The sequence below is a fragment of the Eschrichtius robustus genome, chromosome 2 (genome assembly GCF_028021215.1).
Source record: "Eschrichtius robustus isolate mEscRob2 chromosome 2, mEscRob2.pri, whole genome shotgun sequence".
Lineage (NCBI taxonomy): Eukaryota > Metazoa > Chordata > Mammalia > Artiodactyla > Eschrichtiidae > Eschrichtius > Eschrichtius robustus.
In genome coordinates this window covers 106,367,622-106,388,824 of record NC_090825.1, presented here as the reverse complement: position 1 = coordinate 106,388,824, position 21,203 = coordinate 106,367,622, and the positions used below count along the sequence as shown (strand labels likewise).

The following is a 21,203-nucleotide window of genomic DNA, read 5'->3' as shown; positions in this document are numbered from 1 at the left end:
GGCACCTTCTGGGAAGCTCAAACCCAAATATATTCATTTTTTATGAATGTTATAAAAAGGTCCTCCATGTCATACGGAGGACCAAAACCCATGCCAGTGAGCATCCCTTAACTCCTCTTGCAACTAAGGGTACTCCTCCTTTTGTCCCCACACTGCATCTCTGAAACATATCTTGCATTAAATCTTGGTCATGTTTTATGGATCCATTATGAATCCATGCTTCTGTGTTAAGGTTCATTTATTTAGAGAAACAAAAATTTTTTTTTCCTTTTTTTTCTTTTTGGCTGTGTTGAGTCTTTGTTGCTGCGTGCGAGCTTTCTCTAGTTGTGGCGAGCAGGGGCTACTCTTCGTTGTGGTGCACTGGCTTCTCATTGTGGTGACCTCTCTTGTTGCAGAGCACAGGCTCTAGGCACGTGGGCTCAGCAGTTGTGGCTCGCGGGCTCTAGAGTGCAGGCTCAGTAGTTGTGGCACACGGGCTTAGTTGTTCCACGGAATGTGGGATCTTCCTGGACCAGGGCTTGAACCTGTGTCCCCTGCATTGGCAAGCAGATTCTTAACCACTGCACCACCAGGGAAGTCCATAGGAAAACAAAATTTTCTATTAGCATTATCTCTGCAACTAGAAAGTGGTTATTAAACTAATACATTAACTTACATAGTTAATGTGAGGATTGTGTAAGATAAGGTATTCGTTTACATAAAAAAACAAAGCTAAAATTATTGAAGATGACGAAAGCTGCAAAGGAATAAAGATAGGATATAATATGAGATGGCTTTATTTTTTCAATATGACAAAATTATATGCACTGGCTAATCATTTTCTGGCTGCCACAAAATATGCGTCAAACCATCATTTACCCTGCCAAATGAAGACTAGGGAACTACACTGCATCCTAGCATTTTGATCTATGAAATAAAATTTGGATCCCAATCACAACTGATGTTACTTTTTACACAGTAAATCAACCTTACCAAATAATCTTAAGCAATAGAAAAAAAAAAAACTACCTGAACTGGAAAACAATGTCGGGGGGGCAGATAATAGCTTATAAAATTTTGCATGCATTTAACAACTACTTATTTAGAAGATGCTATGTACAGGGTAGTAGCTATGGTAGAAAACAGAGAAATTTTTAAATATACAGAACTGTCTACCCTCATTCAAGTTATCCGATTTCAAATTATTCTGGCAGATCATATCATCTAAATGCTAAAAATTTCTGTTAATTACAACTACCAAAAAGGTCACAAGTTCAACATGAAGGGTGATCACACATAAATAGAACTGAAACAATAATTCATTCCAGAAGTTTTCAATTCTCCCTAATTAATATTTGTACTAAATGAAAAACAAGATGGAAAAGCCTATTTAGCAGTGTAACAATCTGCCTTAGTAGTTAAATACACTTTACTTCCATCTTTTTCTGAGCAATTCTCTTACTATTTCCTATAACTACAAACACACTTGGAAAATATAACAGGGAAAAGGATGATTTTTTTCTCCATGACTTTTAAAGAGTTTGACTCTGGATAAGAATTGATTTATAGGTTAGGCAATAATTTGGTTTTGCATGTTTGGGGTAAGGTGAACCCTGGCATAGAATCCAACCCAATTCAAGTTTATTGTGATATACACAAGATTTTTTGTGCTAAGTAATATTGCAAGATACATCAAAATAGTAGTTTTTCTACTGTCAAGAAACAAAAGTTTCATACAAAATACAGTTGTACATAATCTAGGTTTGGCTATCCATTACTCATGGGGTAAAATAAGAATTCGTAGTATAGGAGACCCTCATAATCTCTCTGGCTTCCTTTAATTACAGCCAACATTTACTGAAAGCCTACTGTGTTCCAGACACTTCCCTAAATGCTTTCACACCCTGTTTCCCTGAACTGGCACATCTTTGAGAGATAGATCTAATATCCACTTAACAAATGTGCGAACAGTCTTTTGACAGGTTAACTTACCCCTAACCATGTAGCTATTAATGTGGCAATGCAGAGAATCTTCTAAATGGTAGAATTCCACATATTACAGTGAGCCAAGGTGAATTATTTTAAGTTACCTATTTTGGGCAAGGAGACATTAGACAAATCACCCAACTTAAGAAACTGTCCTGCTCAAACTTCCCAATTCCTCAGCTGTTTTCACTCTTTACCTTGCTTCATCCTTCCCTCCTTCCTCTGCTTCCAAATCTACAGAAGCTAAGGGTTTCTGACACAGTCCTCATAAAAATGACAGCAGAAGTTCTGCGCGGTGTATGACACCAGAGGGTATTTTTTAAAATCTCTTTGCTCTTTGTAGAAATTCCCCCAGGGTCTACAGTGTGTGTGAAACTCTTTGCCCTACAGGACTGTTACAGACAGCTGGATCAGACCTCCTACGGAGGGGAAACATTTGCTAGTGTACAGATATAACCCACCTGGAATATAAACATATTAAAATGTTTAATATGAAATTGTGTCCTAAATAGAGTTATACAAGTTATTTAACTTTAGGAGCTTATTTGGAGGCTATGGTGGTAGACAGGGTAGTTAAAACAGACCAATAAATCGTTCAGTTTCTATCTGACCTAGAATTTTCTTTTTCCAATTAAAAACGGACATTAGCAGTGCAAGCTAGCCACTCCTTTTGATCAAATGCTCTGGGTCATACCAGGTTCCTTCTTCCCGTACATGCTTTACCATTGCAACCTCTTCACTCCTTGGTCCACTTACACATCCATGCCCTTTCAGGAAGGCTTGAAAAAGAAAATTATCCACACAGAATTCTTGAGATTTGTCATCAATGTTTTATTACCACACATAGTAAGATTTGACATGATTAAAGAAAAAGTAAATATTAGTCTGTTTTAGAAGTCTCTGTATTTTTCCAATCATACACCACTTTATTATTTCTATTAATTTTCCTTGAAGTTTTTATACACCTTCAAAATCCTATCCTTTAAGTTAGAAAATTACTGAAAGAGTTCTATCAAATATTTAATTTGATATAATACTGCTTTATTGCTGAAATGTTGATTTTAAAGTATTTTCTCCTGGGGGACTTTTTGCTTGCCATTCCCTGTCTTTAACACACTTTGAAGATGGCTGGCTCCTCAAACTGTAGGTCTTAGCTCAAGTGTAGCCTCCTTCCCAGACCACCCAACATACAGTTTCTTCTCAGCAGTGCCCCTTTTTTCTTCTTCATAGCATATATCACACCCAGTATTTTTTTTTTTATTCAGCTCTTGTAATCTATGTACCTACCTCCACTCCTTCAATATGTATTAAAATGGAAGGTTCACAAGGGTACAGACCTCTCCCTGTCATTTTTAATCAAAGACATAGTGAATGAATATTGAGTCTTTATGGGCAATCCCTGTTTTCCAAATAATGTCCTGAAATAGTAACAAGTAAAATTTTAAGTGTCTGCTCCTGAGTCAGATCCAAGTTCAAAATCTAGCTCTGCTATCACTAGCTATGTGAACTCTGGCAAGTTAACACCTCTGGCCCTCAGTTTCCACATCTGTAAAATGGAGATAATATTACCTATCCCATAGTGTTTGAGAAGATAAAGTGAGAAAATATCATGATTGTATAGAACACAAAAACTCTCATACACTGCTGGTTGGAATATAAATTGGTATACAACTTTGGGAAAGAAGTTTGGGCATTATCTTCTTAAGCTGAAAAAAATGCATACCTTTTAACCCAGCAATTCTACTCCTAGATATATCCCTATAGATAAACAACACTTAAATGAAGTAGGACACTTATATTAAAATGTTCATATCAGCATTGCTAAAAATTGCCAAGGACCAGAAACAGTCTCAAACATCCACAACTACAGAATTGTAGCATTTCATATAATGGAAGATAATTAGCAATACAAATGAATGAATTATAAATATACACAAACATAACAGTGAGCAAAAGATGACAGATAAAAAAAGCACTGTATGATTCCATATAAAGTTTTAAAGCAGGCAAAACTAGACTAATGGTCTTCCAGAATACATAAAGGTGACAAAAACAAACAAACAAAATACCAAGACCCAGACCCAAATAAATGATCACCATTAAGTCAGGACAGTGGCTACTTTTGGCACAGGGAGATCAGAATGGGGTGCACAGAGGGTTTCTGGAGTGCCAGCAATGTTCTTATTCCTTGATCTGGGTGGTGATCACGTGATTAAGTTATGCATTTAGGCTTTACATTTTTTTTCTCTGCTATAGACCACAATTCTAAAAAGACCTTTAGGGCTTCCCTGGTGGCGTAGTGGTTAAGAATATGCCTGCCACTGCAGGGGACACGGGTTCGAGCCCTGGTCCGGGAAGATCCCACATGCCGTGGAGCAACTAAGCCCCATGCGCCACAACTACTGAGCCTGTGCTCTGGAGCCCACGAGCCACAACTACTGAAGCCCGTGTGCCTACAGCCTGAGCTCCGCAACAAGAGAGGCCACTGCAATGAGAAGCCTGCGCACCGCAACAAAGAGTAGCCCCCGCTCGCTGCAACTAGAGAAAGCCCACGCAGTAACAAAGACCCAACACAGCCAAAAATAAAATAAAAATTTAAAAATAAATAAATAAATAAATAAATAAAACCATAGGGAAAATGTCTAAAAAAACAAAATAAAAAGACTTTAAAAGATTAAAAAAGAAAATGTATTAACTGCTTGGTACATTGTCTGACATTAACAGGGTAAGTGGTTGATAAATTTTGGCTATTATTATAAACAACAAAAAAGTGATTATTTCAACTGCCCATGCGGTGAGTTTAAATAACTAGATGTTGAACAAATACACAAAAATAAGTACTGCAAAACATTATTAATCTAGACTATTAATCTACTACACTGCTTCCTATAATACTGGCAGTTTAAGATTACCTCTGGAAGAATAAACAAAAACACTGACCTATACATAGAAATATGGCATCTCCATTCTGAATGGTGGTAAAAGATTTATTACCTACACCATCAACAAGTCAATAGGATATAGTGTGAAGAACCTGGCTTTGAGGACCAATGATCACACTACTAGAAATCTTTTGTAACTTCACTAGTGCTAAAAATGTGTTTAATAAATGAGAGCTTCCTCCCTGTGCTGTTTGCTTTGGTGGCAACTGATAAGCACATCACAGCAACACAAGCTAGGGTTAATATTAGATTGCACAGTAGGAGAACAGAAGCAAAACTTCTGGGCCTAGCTTTATTTAAGCAAATTAAATCACTGTTACTGACAGCCAGAGGAGTGGGGAATCTTCATTTCAGGGCACAGTTAGTATAAAAGAATTCACTGCTTTCTTTACAAGCAGCTTATTATTGATTTAAAAAAAACCCAAAATTACACTTCAAAAAAGTGAAAGTTCACCAAAAAATGGTATTTAAATCCTAAAAACAAACTTCTGAACTAAAGTATCCATCAGGATACTTTAGATAAAAATTTCTCATACAGTTTAATAGCATCTTCTTAATACCAAAGTAAGCTAAAGTGTTAAATTAATATTATGAAACAAAGCCAAATCAGTAACTAAAAATGGATGCATACATATGCAAATTTAGATGCCAAAGTGGCTGGGCTAATTCTAACCATTTTTTCATTAAGTACTAGCCAATTATATCACCCCAAAGCTACCAACATTTCCTATCCGTGCTGTCGGTGATTGGTGTATTCAGTGTAATGCTCCCCATACAGACTATGCTCTCAAAACAAAGTACTGTTTTACAGGAATCCAATCTGCTCTGGTTAACAATGGTCTATTAATATCCAGTGGCATTAATGCAAAGCTCAAAACTCAAGTGCCACAGATAAAAGTGGATGCTGTGACCATGTGACTTTACAATGAACCAAGTCAGAACTGCTGATTGCAGTCAAAGAATTCAGTCCTCTACCTAGCCTATCATGTTCAAGACTGAGTTACAACAAAATGCATTATGCATAGCATAATTTATACATTATTTCAAATCCCACACAACTTGCTAATGTCAACAAATAGCTTAAAAACATTTTAATTCAAGTTACCAGAAAACTTATATTATTAAGTGATACTGGAAGGTATAACTGTGTCATTTACATTTCAAATTGTTTTATTTTTAAAATAAGGAGAACCAAAAGTTGTCAAAGATATAAATATATGACTTACAATATCCTAAATGGGTAAAGTATTAGAAAAGCAATATACATGGAGAAACACACGATAACAAAAACTACATTTAGCACATGGTATGCACTTGGTAGTTCATGTATTTCTCACATGAATATGTGCTATTTCTCACTATGAATTATCATCTTTCCCATTTTCTGTAGAAGGAAACTGAGAATCTGAAGTGGCAAGTTCTTTTTCTGAAGGTCACACAAGCATTAAGCGGAAAGGCCAAGATTTAAACCCCTGACTGACAGCTAAACTATCTATGTATGGAATAAAAACTAGGACAGATTGAAAAAAAGCAAAGACCAGATAGGAAATACTCTTAGATAGATACAGCTGCACTGAGTTTGCTTTCTTTTTCAACTGAGAGCACTTCCCCAAGTGTGTGTAACTTGGATGGCTTAAAGTGAAGCCTTCCTAGCTTGAAATATTAGAAAAGACAGCCCAAGAGCCAAAAGAGGAACTAGAAATTAAGTGGGAATCTCTAGATAAAAAAACAGAATGATAGCGAGGGTAAGCCCCAAATCTCAGGTGACCACTAAATCACACAGGTACAGGGAGGATCTGCACCACACACATACACACACACCCCCCCCCCCCCCAAAGAGACAGGCTAAAAAAGCAGCAGCTGAAAACACAGGACACAACAGAGATATCAGGTACTGCATAGTGGGGAAAGAGAACTCAGTGTGCAGTTTGAATCTAGGCAACTTAAGTACCTGTTAGAACAAAAAACAATAATCCTTAGAAGAATACTGAAAAAAACAACTACCCAAAGTTGCTACAATGTGTTATCTACATACAAGTCTAGTCTTTAACCCAAAATATTACTGAACAGGAAAATATAACCCATAATCAAGAAAAAAAGTCATTAGACATTAACTCCAAGTGGGCCCATATGTTAGATATGGGAGACAAAGACTTCAAAATAGCTATAATGAATATATTAAAAGACTAAATGTAAGTACGGTATCAGTGAGTAACAGATGGAATCTCAACAGAGCAATGGAAGCTATATTTTAAAAATTAGAGATTCTTAATCTGAAAATCAAAATTAAAAATTTATTAGATGGATTCAACAGCAGAGTGGAAATGGCTGGAGGAAGCAGTGAAACCCATTAACTTACAGATACAAGAAATTTAAACCCAAAAAGGATCCACACAAAGAGAAAAGCCCCTATGTACAAATTCCTGAAAGCCAAAGGTAAAGAATATATCTTGAAAGCGACCACAGAAAACCAATGTATCATATACAGATGAGCAATGGTATGATTAATGGCTGTCTTATCAGAAACAATGGTGGGCAGAAGACACTGAAAGTGCATACTCAAACCACTGAAAGAAGAAAACCCTGGCAACCAGGAAACTGACATCCAGCAAAACTATGCTTCAAAAGTGAAGTAAAGACATCTTCAGATAATAAAAACAAAGAATTTTGTTGCCAGTTGACCTCCCTTACAACAACTACTCAAGGAAGGGAAATAGTATCAGATGGCAACACAGATCTACAAGAAGAAATGGAAGAAGAAAAAAAAAAGGAAATAAAACACCATATAAGCATTCTTTCCTCTTTTTTTAAAAGTCGTAGGACTTTTGTTGAAAACAAAAAGTACAACACTGGGGCTTCCCTGGTGGTGCAGTGGTTGAGAATCTGCCTGCCAATGCAGGGGACACGGGTTCGAGCCCTGGTCTGGGAAGATCCCACATGCCGCGGAGCAACTAGGCCCGTGAGCCACAATTACTGAGCCTGCGCATCTGGAGCCTGTGCTCCACAAGAGAGGCCGCGATAATGAGAGGTCCGCGCACTGCGATGAAGAATGGCCCCCACTTGCCGCAACTAGAGAAAGCCCTCGCACAGAAACGAAGACCCAACACAGCCATAAATAAATAAATAAATTTAAAAAAAAAAAAAAAAAAGTACAACACTGTATTGCTGGGTTTGTAATTTACATGATGACCAAAGTACTAAGAAAAGTATTCTGTTTTAAGGTTCCTATATTTTAGCTGGAAAAATTCAATATTCTCTGTAAATGGAACAACCACTGAAATAATAATGCAAAGAGATATATAAGAAGAAAGTAAATAGAATTAAAATGGATATTAAAAAAGATCTGATTAGCATAGAAGATGGCAGGAAAAGAGGATGAGAGGAACAAAAACGGGTACGAAAACCAACAAATAGCAAAATACCATGCCTAATAACAGCCAAATCACAATAAGTGTAAATGAACTAAAGAGTCTGCAGAGAAAATGCAAGTTATGGTACACATATCATACGGTACATGTATGAGAGTATCATAAAAACATTCACTTAAACAGAAGATTACTGTGGGTGACATAGGAAACTGATTACTTATGATTAGTTATTTAATGTTAGGTGGGAAGAGTAGGATATAAAATCATAATTTTTACATGTATATAAAAATGCAAAAGTGTTAAGGATTTGAGGTCTTTAACTTTCTCTGTTTTTCAAACCTCCTATATTATCTTCTCTTCATAATGATACGGTAATAAACATTTTAAATAAACAAAGTACAATGAAACCCTTGGAGTAAATTTTTAAAGTGTTGGTTCTGAAAAGGACTAATACTTAGCCTCTTAAAATGCGATACTCTAGGATGACATGAGACTGAAATTTTCCAAAAATGTGTGGTTGGCTGACTCTTTTTGTATTGAGATTTAAAACACCATGGTTACTTTGTGCCAGCACTATGCTAGATGGAGATACTGTGACAACCAAAACTCAGGCCCTGTCTCTGCGTCTACTCAAGAGCTATTCTAGACTGCTATTTTCTGCTTTTTATGATTTTCTTATTTTCTATCTGTATAACATGCTGGTCATCTTTGAATCCACCTCTGCCAGTGTTCATTTTCCCTTCTAATCTGCCCTCGTTCTGAAAACCAGAAGGCCATATTTGTTGTAACTGTGTATAAAGTTTAACTATGTAGTCCCCAAGTGCAGGTGTGCTGAACCCTTTTAAATGAGGCCTTTTTGTTGTTATTGTTGCTGCTTTGCTTAATTACTGAATCACCTTTGTTTCTAATCAGCAAATCTGCCAAATAATTGGGACTGAAATAGGTGAAACGATAATTTTTCAAGTCCTACAAGCCAAATCTATTATTTCTGGAAATTTACAGGTAAGCCAGTACTAAGAATAATTTATCATAAAGCTTAACTTCTAAAATAGTATAGCCTGATTATTTACATCTGAAACCATTAGGTTCTATAAAAGAGAGGTAATATCTCACTCCAGCTATTCCATGTGAACTCATCAGGATTCAGACTTACCAGTTAGTACTTGTGTGTCTGACTTCCCTACAGGATTTGTCCTAGCACCTCACATGTGAGCTTTCATTAACATGTCTATGTTTAAATCCAGCATCTACCACTCACTGGCTGTGAGACTTAGGCAAGTTGCTATTAGCCTCTGAGTTTGTCTATCTGTAAACTAACTGGTTTGGAAGATTACTGTGCACAGACTACAGACTGCTCCTGAAACATGACAGATGTTGAATAACTGGTAAAGTTATACAATTCATTATACAGTTACCTAAGGGTTAAATCCAGATCTTTGATAGGTTCCTATAGTAGGATGTTTCAAAACTGACAATCAGCATATCAAAACAAACAAACAAAGCAACAAAAAACCCCACAGCTATGTACTACTGTCATTAATGATAACCAAAGTCTGTCTAGGACATTGGTTCTGAAACCTGGCTCTCTGGGAATCACCAGGAAAGCTTTTTTAAAATGGCATGTATATTCTTTGGGAGAGAGGAATCTGTAATTTTTCTCCAGGTAATTCTTTTAGAAATTTGGGAATCTCTGGTCCAAAAGAAAAGGGAGACAAAGAGCTAGTTTCAAAGAGATGCAGCCTTACCAAGTATTAGTTAAGTGCTTAGGCAAACCACAACCTTGCAAAATATGACTGCTACTCTAAGACCTTCTGAAAACCCATCTCCTCCAAAGATAGATTTGAAGACCAAATACAGATACATGAGTTAAGAGTGCTTTGGAAACTTAACACTTTATACAATATTAAGAAATTCTTCACAGCCTTTCCAATATTAAAGACCCTTTCCAATATTAAAAATCTCCATTCTCAGAAAGAGATAAATTCCAGTGATTCAAAACAAATGTTTCATTGAGGGCCTAATATGTTTAGACAACTTTATTTAAGGAAGGATCTCATGCAAAATTAGAGAAAATTTGACTGTTTAATAATTTTAAACTAGTGGTGACTATTTAACATGGAAGAAAAGGAAGGGAGAAATCCAAGAAAGGAGGAATGAGGGAAGGGAAAAGTTCCTTTAAATATCACTTCCCCTGACAGCACTGGCTAACTGATTTCTCTGTGATGAGGGAAATGTTCTGTATCTTCACTGTCCAGTATGGTAGCCACTAGCCAACATGTGGGTATTGAGCACTTAAAATTTGGCTCAAGTAAATGCATTTTTAACTTTAATTTATACTTAGCTTAGGGAATTCCCTGGCGGTCCAGTGGTTAAGAATCTGCCTTCCAATGCAGGGGACATGGGTTCAATCCCTGGTCAGGGAACTAAGATCCCACATGCCGCAGGGCAACTAAGCCCACACACCACAACTAAAGAGCCCACATGCCTCAACTACAGAGCCCATGCGCTCTGGAACCCACGCGCCACAACTACAGAGCCCACATGCTCTGGAGCCCATGCGCCACAACTACAGAGCCCACACACTCTGGAGCCCGTGCACCGCAGCTACTGAGCCGGTGCTCTGGAGCCCACGCAACACAACTAGAGAGAAGTCTGCACGCTGCAATGAAAGATCCCATGTGCTGCAACTAAGACCCAATGCAGCCAAAAATAATAAATAAATAAATAAATAAATATTAAAAAAATAAAAAATAAAAAAATTTAGTTTAACAGCCAAATGTGACTAGTGGTTATAGTACTGAAAAGTGCAACCCGAGAACATTTAAACATTTACATTACACTTTTGGGAGATACAGACAAGAAAAGCAGAAGAAATTAAAAAAAAAAAAACTTACTTTGATTCCATTTATAAGAAACCTTGTTATACTTAAATTTTTTTAAAAATATTTTTCTGTTGGGAAAAGATCTATCCATACAGTGAAACTGAGGGGTCCAAATATTTTCTACTTTATCTTCAATGAACTAAAACACAACTGCCATGGGAATTAAAACCAAAATAGCAAGAACTTACATAGTATTAAACTGTAGGACATTGGAATTAACATCAACTGGGAGTCAAAATGGTTGCTGCAAGTTCCAACCGTGGCTCTGCCAGTTACGGGTCTTATGATTTTGGACAGGTTACTTAGTTCTTTTGTGTCTTAAATTCCAAATGTGCAAACTGGGGCCATCTGCCTGTCAAATGTCCTTTAGAGATTCTAGATGACAATATAAGGTACATAAAAGACTTTAAGATTCTTCTGTACTACAATAATTTATAAAGAATAGTTCTATTATTCAACGTGTATTGATTGAGGGTCTACTATGTAGTAGGGACATAATGATAAACAGTCACAGACATAGTCTGCTTCTCATGGAGCTTGAAGTCGACTGAAGTTTACTCAAACAACCATCTTAACAAACATACTCCCACTAACTGAAATAAGGGCTAGAAGAGAAAAGAGGTTTGTCCTAGACTGGAGGATAAAGGTTTCCTCTTTCAGGAAATACAGATTGAAGTGAAATATTAAGACTGAAAAGTTATCAGTGTGGTATGGGGGAGAAGGGAGGAAGAATTCATGGATAGTATTACATACAAAGGCACTATGGCCAGAGGAAGTACTGTGCCATTGAGAAACTGAAACACTAAAGAAGAGGCAGGCCAGAGCTAGACAATGCAGGGCTAATTTTAAGCCAAGGAATAACATGATCAATTTTGTTTTAAAAAGATCACTCCAGGCACAATAGTAATAGGAGGGCATAGTGAATAGGGGAAAGCAGAGAAGGCTACTGGAGAGATATGCTGAAGACTGCTCTAGGATGGTAGCAGTGAGGATGAAAATAATATTTAGGAAATAAAAGTGATACAAAGAACTTGGTGATGAACTGGATGTAGAGAGGTGAGAAAAAGTGTCAAGGATGACTCAGTTTTCTCACTTGTGCAATATGATGAATGGTGGTACCATTCACAGAGACACAGGGCACACCGGAAGAGGACCTGGGTGGTTTTGTTTTCAGAGGCAGAGGAAGAAAAATCTTAAGTTTGTGAGTGTGGGGTGTCTTTTAGAAAGGAAGCAAAAACGTCCAGCAGGCTCTGGATGCCCAGAACTCACAAACAGGGTATTAGTAGGAGACAAAATTTGGGGAGCAATTAGCCTACAGGTGATATAGACAGGGGATATACAGAGAGAGAAGACAGCAGAGGAAGAAGGAAAGCCAGAATCAAGCCTAGAGGATGGCCAGTTTAGAGACGAAGGAAAATGCAGAAGACACTGGGCTGAAAGAGCCAGAGAGAAAGAAGGAAAACTAAAGGAGAGAGTGGTGTTATAGAAGCCAAGGAAGTATCAGGAAGACTTCAAAAGAATATCAAACGCTGCTGGAAGGTTGAATGCTGCTGAGAAAAAAGGTTTGCTGGAATTGGTGATAAGAATGGAGGAGGTCACTGGTGACTTTAATAAGAACTATTTAGGTGAGGGGCTTCCCTGGTGGTGCAGTGGTTAAGAATCTGCCTGCCAATGCAGGGAACACGGGTTCAAGCCCTGGTCTGGGAAGATCCCACATGCCATGGAGCAACTAAGCCCGTGTGCCACAACTACTGAGCCCATGTGCCACAACTACTGAGCCTGCGTTCTAGAGCCCGTGCTCCGCAACAAGAGAAGCCACCGCAATGAGAAGCCCGCACACCACAAAGAAGAGTAGTCCCCGGTCTCCGCAACTAGAGAAAGCCCACGCACAGCAACGAAGACCCAATGCAGTCAAAAATAAATAAATAAAATAAATAAATAAATAAAAAACTATTTAGGTGAAACGATGGGGTAAAAGTCATGCTACAGCAGATGATCAGGGTCCTCATAGGTCCTTTAAGTCTTCCTCCACTGGAGTACAATAAAGCCTGCTCTACCAAGCTACCTAGCCGCAAAAAAGCTCCAAAGTGACTCGCACACTAAACTCTGTTAGAAGCTACATCACTGAAGGAACCAATTCATACCAGCCCAACAAAGAACCATCCAGAGGTTTCTAGTATTCTTACTCTAGATGAATAGCTAATTTGTCACTGTTCAGGAACAGCACAGTGAAAATTTAAGGCAGAGAAATTTCTGAGCCCAAGGGTACTATGACTACACCAGCCACAATCAGCTTCTGCAGAGAGACAAGATTCCACTAAGCTATGTTTGCCTTTCAGACTTCCCCCTTCTTCTAATCAGAAATCCCCAAGTCCTCCATGGGCTCCAAGTTTTTCATAATAGCTTTAAGAAAGCACTATTACAGGTTCTAGTGAAAAATGGAAGAATCATAAATCCAATGGCAGATGATAAATTTCATATTTAATGAGAAACCATTGATATATTTTTAACTTCAGTATTTAAGTAGTTTTCCTTGTCCATTCCTCACTCTCTCACTTTGTGGAGTCAACCCACTAGTTCCCCACCCCTTTATACTCTATTTGAAAAACTACCGGTTCTCATGGTTTTACCTGAAATTTGTAGCATAAAAGCACATATTTATACTACAAATTAAAACCCATTTTCTTAGGTTCTATTTTTTCACAAACCAGTAGCTGCAATTTTATAAGTGTTTGCCCCATTGTAGAACTAATTTGTAGAATGAAACCCAACTCGAGTCCACCTCCCAAACTTGCTCTTCCCAGTCTCCCACCTCTTCATAAATATCGACTCTATTCTCAACAGGGGAAAACCCCCCACCCAAACAGTCACCAAATCCCAACAATTCCACCTTTTAAACATATCCAGCATCTAAACACCTGTCATTGTATCAAACACTATCACCTTCATAAAAGTCATCATCATCTTAACTAAAACACTGCAATAGGCTTCTAACTTGTTTCCCAGCTTCCACTCTTACCCCCTTACAGGATACTCTCCACACAGCATGAGAGTGATGTTTTAAAAATGTAAGTCAGCTCATGTCAAGTCTGTGCTCAAAGCTCTCCATGATTCCCTACATCACTCAGGGTAAAACCCCAAGTCTTCATCACGATCTACCAAGTTCTACACTGTTTGTTTTTCACTATTGCTCTAACCTCCTCGCCTATGACTCTCCTGCTAGCCACTCCAGTCTTGCTGGCCCTCTTGTTTCTCAGTCATGCCAAGCATACCCCAGGCACACTGCCATCTCAAGGTCTTGGTGTTTGCAGTCCTCTGCCTAGTGTTCTTCCCCCTCAGGTGTTTTCACGGGCTGATCTTTCACTCCCGTCTAGTGTCTGCTCATGTACCAGAGGGGGCTTCTCTAACTCCCCCAGAATAACACCACCCCAGCTATCAGCATCTATCCACCTTTCGGTTTCCTCACGGCAGTTACATCTGACCTATCTGTTTACTCTCTCCTACTGCTAGAATGAAAGCTCCACAATTCTGTTGTGCTCACTGCTGTAACCCCAGCACTCAGAACAGGGCTATTATTGATGCTCAATCAAGATTTGTTGAATAACTAAATTCATATTCATTTCACTTCAGCATGGAGCCAATTTGATTAGTGCTACAGACGTTACAAACACGTATGAAACATGTAATCAAAAATTAGTGAAAACAAACACACTCAGTACATAAGAACCTAGAAACGCTCTTTTGGTCCTTCAAATTCTGGCCTAACAAGATTGGGAATGTGACTATGAACACAAACACACATAGAGAAGACACTGATTACGACAGCAGCGTACAGATTTTTTGCCAGATTTTAAATCCCCAAATTTATCTTTCCTTCTCCCCAGGCAGTTAGTTGGTATATACTTGGAGAATGTGTACAGTCTTACAGGTAAATCAGACTTCAGCTCTGGTGTCATGGGTTTAGAGGGTGGGGCCCCTGGCAAAATTGTGAAACAGTGCAAGTTTGTGCCCTGAACAAATATTTCTGATGAAGGTCCCACCTTTACTCATTCCTGGACCTACTCTATTCCTTATCCCCAGGGATGTGACCCATTCTGGTTCCTCCAGGGCGACCTTCAAAGACTCAACCTCTGTACTGACATGATTAGTAGTGTGTGGAATTTCTTGTCCAAGACTCAGCACAGCCCATTTAGAGCAGCAGCTACACTTGTTTAGTGTTTTAAAGTCCCTGTTAAGTGGGAGGAACTGCCCACCCTGATACACTCGATAAACGAATCTTTATTAACTACCTATTCTCTGTCTGGAGATGAATGAGACACCAGCTCAGATCCTAGTGAAAGAGACAGTCATATTAGTCAGTAATTACATTATCACAAGAATTCCTCCTCTTTTCTCTCAGTTATGTAACCATTCTACTCTCAGGAGGTCAAGATAGAAGAGTGATGTCAGCAACCCCCAACATGTCCCCCTCAACATCCCTGCCATCTCAGAGCAGGTCCAGGGGATAGGGAGAAAGAAGAAATAACAAGAAAGAGGAGCTACTATGTCCTGGCATTAATAAGTAAAACCTGGGTGTGAATGCCAGCTGTACCACTTCCTGTTGAGAGTGGCATTAAGCAATTTCTTCACTTTTTATGACCCCATTTTATCATGAGTAAAATGTGTATAAGACTTATTTCTTAGGAATTAAATGAAAAAACCAACAAGTTCAGTGAAACATAAGACACTTGATATAGCTGTTCCCTTGACCTTTCCCTTTTTATTAATGAGAGAGGCTAAAAGAGAGAGGCCACATACAAAGATTTGACATACCACCAGCAAAAGGCTCCAAACCTTGGCCTACGGACAACTCTGCAATGGTAATGCAATCTTTTCAAACTACTTTAAAACTGCTTCTAATCCAGTAGGAGCTATTATGGATTCTCCACCACATACTTTTCCACATTTGATAATCATGCTTTCCATCATACATGTTGAAGTTGTCTATCAAACACTTATTTGTTTACCCCCCACTTTTTACTTTCTTCTTGTAGGGGCAGGAATCACTACTTCGGTTATATTCTTTGAAATACTTAAAAAAAAAAAAATCAATTACTGGCATATCTCTGAAGACTTTGTGCCTTCTTTAAAACACTTTTCTCTCAGCTTCCCTGACACTGCTCTCCTGGCTATTTCTCACCAGCCTAACAGCTCCTTCTTAACTTCCTTTGCTAGTGTTGCCACAATCTCTCGTAGACCTTTAGACATTCCCCAGGCCCAATCCCAGACCCTGTTTCTGTTCTCTTATTTACCCACTCTCCCCAAGTAATTTCATGCATGACTTTAGATGATAAACACAGAAATATATATACACGTACATATGTATGTAAATATATATGTATATACACATACACACATATATTTCATATACATATAAAATATATTCTGCCCCTTCTCCCTCAAAATGACTCTTGGACTAAGATATCTTGCAGGCTACTCAAAAGCATTCTTTCTTTCCTCCCCGATCTATAGTCCTTCTCCAGCTTTTCCCATCTTAGGCAAAGTACCAACCATCTATTCAGCTGCTCAAGTCCAAAAGCTGGGAATCAGCTTCTCGTTCACTCCCACATCCAATCCACCTACATCCCACTCATTCTGCCCCCAATCCTTATTATCTGTAAGGAGACCACAGTAAAAGCTGCTTCCATTCTCACCCTTCTCCATCCAGCAATCAAAAGGTGTCAAAACAAAACAGACCATGTTGCTATCTCACACAAAACTCAATAACTTCCCACTACCTTTATAATAAAATCTCATACTGGCCTCCTTATAGTTCTTTGGACATACCACTCTCTCACCTCACTATCTTCACAGATTTTGGTCCTTTGGCCTGGAATACTGTTCTGCCCTATCATCAACTTAGCCTTCAGGTTTCAGCTTCAATGTCATACTTTGTATACCCATCACACAGATGACTGTTTAAAAATGGATAAGTTTATGCTGTATTTTCTTGCTTTTGCACCTTTAAAATAATAAGGTGCTTTCATTTTGCACTCTAAGTTAAGAGTTGTTTATTACTTTATTTGGTAATATCTAATTACAGTTAAAAAAAAAAAAAAAAGGCCTCCCCAACCCACCCCACTTAAAATTAGGTCCTATTATATCCTCACCAGCATTCTAACCCTTCTCTTTCATAGCACTGGAAAAAAAAAAAAGTTTGTAACTAGGTTATTTGTGCAACCATTTGGTTAATGTATGCCTAGAGTATGACAGAGTCAGTATCTGTTTTGCTAATCACCGCATCACCCCGCAGTGCCACAGCCAGGTGGCCCACACCTAACAAACTCTTCTCCCCAATAAATATTCGATAAATGGAGAACTCATGGGTCCTGGCCCTAGAATGGCTGCATAATATAGCAAGACGCACCATGGTTATTTAACTATTCCCCTTCAGTTGGATTCTAGGCAAAATACTTTAAAAAGTCACAGTGCTCGGCAAAGAAAGGAATTCACGTAGAAGACACTATAGTCCTTTCCCCCAACAAGTTTCTGGAGTGCTTTTCTTCTACTTCTTTTGTTCTTCCATAGTTCCTAGCACAAAGTTAGATCCATGGTAGATATTTAAGCATTCAGTGGCCCAAGCAGACTACATGACAGTCAATCAAGAGCTAAGATTAAATGTTATAGAATTCTAAATATTATGATTTCACCTAGAGCTACAAGCATTAGAAAAGGTTTTAAGGAGTAAGAGTCAATCTAAAAAGTGAAGAACAACTTTTGGGAATCTAGCCAACCTATACTATCAGCCCTCCCCTGCCCTCCTTCAACATTGGTTTATCTATAGCCAGATTTGTACTCCTTAACATGACACATCTCTTTAATCCATTCGCTCAATTCTAAACAAAATTATCTTCAAGAGGAGGTTCTATGCTTATTTAACCTAATAAACCTTTTTCGCTGCCCATAAAGGGCCCAAACGGTAAAAGGTAAAAAACTACAAAGAATTCATTACACTACATGCTGCACAAATGAAAATCTGAACATAACATTTTAGATACTACATTCACTGAAAAAATGCAGAAATTAAGAGAATCTAAAACTGAAGTCCTAAAGTTTAACGATGTATTTTCTTAAGGGCCAATATAAGATTGAAATGGTAACTATACTAGCCATTATTTTGCAAGCGCTGAACGTGGGCCTTTGCATACATTTTTTCCCCCTAATCTTCAAAATAACTCTGAAAGGTGAGGAAGCTGAGGCTGAGAAGCTAGGTGACTTCTTCAACTACTATACATCTAAACAATACAGGTGTTCTCTTTTATATACTGCGAACTGACCAAAAACACCAAACAAAAACCTGAAAATTTGGAGAACTGGAAGGGCTTTGTTATTGAGAGAATTTAATTTAAAATAACAAAAACTTTCCTAGGAAGCGTACAAGATCAAGGTATATAATATCCTTCAATAAAAAAAGCTTTTAATACTTACGGGTAAATACAGACTGTTTTACTACTAAACTACAGGGCTTTGGTGAAATAAACCTGAAAATATCTATATAATATTTTCAATAATAAAAATGCTCTAAAAAGGAAATTACCAGCTATATAATCTGCTTTATGAGAATTTTGAGTTTTGAAAGGAAAATATAATAGATTTGAAAGAAACTGCAGGAATATGAATAAAATAAGTGTTTTAAAAATCGTTTTTCTTCTGATATGACAAAATACCATAACAGAATGAAAGGAGTAGTACTACCCAAAGCTAAATGATGTCAGGCTTTTAAACAATCAATAAGCTGTAAGGGTTGGGACCTCGGCAATTATTTCAATGAATGTTATGAATGTTACATTTTCAAACACTGGGACAAGTACAGTCTTGTATGAAATGACTGTATGAAGTCAAATAATCCTATCCAAAAGAAATTACATACTTTCTGTATTTAAACTTTCCAACACTTCGATCGTGTCAACCTATATGGTGCTAACTCTGCATTCACAAAATTCCATCAATGTATTCATTATACACTTGTAAAGGCAGACTTCAAGTAATCCCAAATCATAAAAAATTATTAATCAAATCTCAAAAGCATCAATGTCATCTCAAAAGAACGATTTTGTACCCTGAAAAAATACAAGTTGTATGCGGCCATAAAAGACAGAATTACAGAAATCAATAGAGTTTATAGAGATGGTTTTCTGTTCACCAAGTATAACTACTTACACAAGACCCCAGAAGGTCTTTCTGGACATCCTCCACAGAAAAAACAATTCTATTTCTCTCTCCCTCTCTCTTAGACTCTGCCCCCCGCCTTTTTGATGTAACCCTCTTCCAAAAGGTTTACATTATAAAAAGTGGATTTATGCCATTATCAGGAAGTGCTTGTCCCAAGACTTAAGATTTCTATATCTTTGCACATTCAAGATTGCAGGAATTGAGCTTTAATAATTCATACACCACAAACACACCCTGCTAAGATTTTCCCTTCAAATACTAATGTTCCTACTCTTGGGACCCCTAACGGGTGTACATAACCCACACAACAACAACCTTTAAAAAAAGACACGGATGGTAGGTGCTCTCCACTCCCTCCTGAGAAACGTCCTCACCACCTAAACCTCCTGCACATTCCCTTCTCGGGGCCTAAAAGTACAACTGTCATTCAGAGGGATGGTAATTGTTAAGCGTGGGTGAGGGAAAAAAAAGCATACACAAGATATATAACTGGATGGGGGAGATTGTTAAATGCAGCCTCTCCGGTATCACGTAACTAGCCTAACCCGCTGCCAACTTTTAAGAGATTAAGTTACATTCCTCTGCAATTCCACCCTTGACAGCTGAATCCAGAGATGCCAGCGAGTCGTGCACGTCCATTCACGCCGCCTCACCAGAGGAGAGCCGGCAGCTACATCCCGCGGTCAGCGCGGACCAGCGGCTGGGGAGGAGTGGGGGCTGGCGAGAGGGCTGCAGAGAGGGCCGGGAGAGCTCACCTTTTCTAGCTCATCGTGGAGCTCCGCCAGGCTGGGCCGGAGGAGCTTCTCGCCCAGCTGCGCTGCCGTGTGCCGGTAGTGGTCGATCCTGGGCACGGCGTCCATAGTGTTGTGGCCAAAGGTGCGCAAGTAGTAGGTGTTGGTGTGGGTGTCATAGTAGTAGTGCTGGTGGTGCCCACTGCCGCCGCCGCCGCCCGAGTGCAGGCTGCTCCCCTCGCTCAGCACTGTGTCCCCGCCGTTCTGGAAGTTCACGTTGGGCCCGTCGCCTCCGATCCCCACTGCATCCGACATGCTCTCGTCTGCCGAAGAAGAGGCAGCCGGGTCCACGAAGTTCACGCGGAAGCGGCCCTTGGCTTCCTCGCTGCCCTTGGCTAGCCCGCTTTCGCCGCTGGCTTTCCCGTCCGCGGGGGTCTCCTTGGCCCCCGCCCCAGCGTTAACCGCCGCCGCCGCCGCCGCCGCCGCCGCCCGCCCGGCATTCTCGGAAACCAGATCCACCTGGAAGCGGCTCTGGCTCGGGGTGGGCCCCAGGGGTCTGCCCAGCCCGTCACCGGCCCCCGCGGCGCCCTCCCCGCGGACCCCGCCGCCGCCCCGGCTCGCAGTCGCAGCATCCTCCGGCACCAAGGGCACGGCCGTGCCGGGCAGGTCCATCCCAGCGGCGGCCAGCGCGGCGGCTGGAGGCATCTCCCCGACCCCCGCCAGCCTCGCGGCGCCGGAGGAGGGCGCCGTGGGCCCCGGCTCCATCGCCGCCCGACGCTCGGCGGACCCGGAGAGCCTGGCGGACCTGGCGGGCTGCACACCCTCCGCGCCCCCGGCCGGCGGTGGTTGCCGCCGCAACGCCAGGTGAGGGAGTCGCTCTCCTAGCCGCGCACGCGCCGCCGCTAGCCCGGGCCGGCACGAACGCCTCCGGCAGCCGAGTCTGCGCGCGAGTGCGGCGGGCGCGGGGCGGGCCCCGCTGTTTAAAGCCTCGGCGGGGCCGCGGCAGTGGTGGCTCCCGCTGCAGCACGCGGGAGGCGGGGCCCGCGGCTCCTCCGCCCCTCAGCCCGCCCACCCGCGGTCCCGCAGTGGCGCGCGGCGGAGGCT

At 40.0% G+C, this 21,203-nt stretch overlaps 1 protein-coding gene across 1 annotated transcript in view; it reads right to left on the bottom strand.

The window, feature by feature from the left end:
* Positions 1–20,956, bottom strand: part of SLC12A2 (solute carrier family 12 member 2) — a 109,461-nt gene extending 88,505 nt beyond the window's left edge. The window contains exon 1 of the mRNA XM_068535801.1: positions 20,124–20,956. Within this exon, the coding sequence (XP_068391902.1) occupies positions 20,124–20,864 (741 nt within the window). The 5' untranslated portion in view covers positions 20,865–20,956. The remainder of the gene's footprint in view (positions 1–20,123) is intronic.
* Between the last annotated feature and the right edge of the window lie 247 nt (positions 20,957–21,203).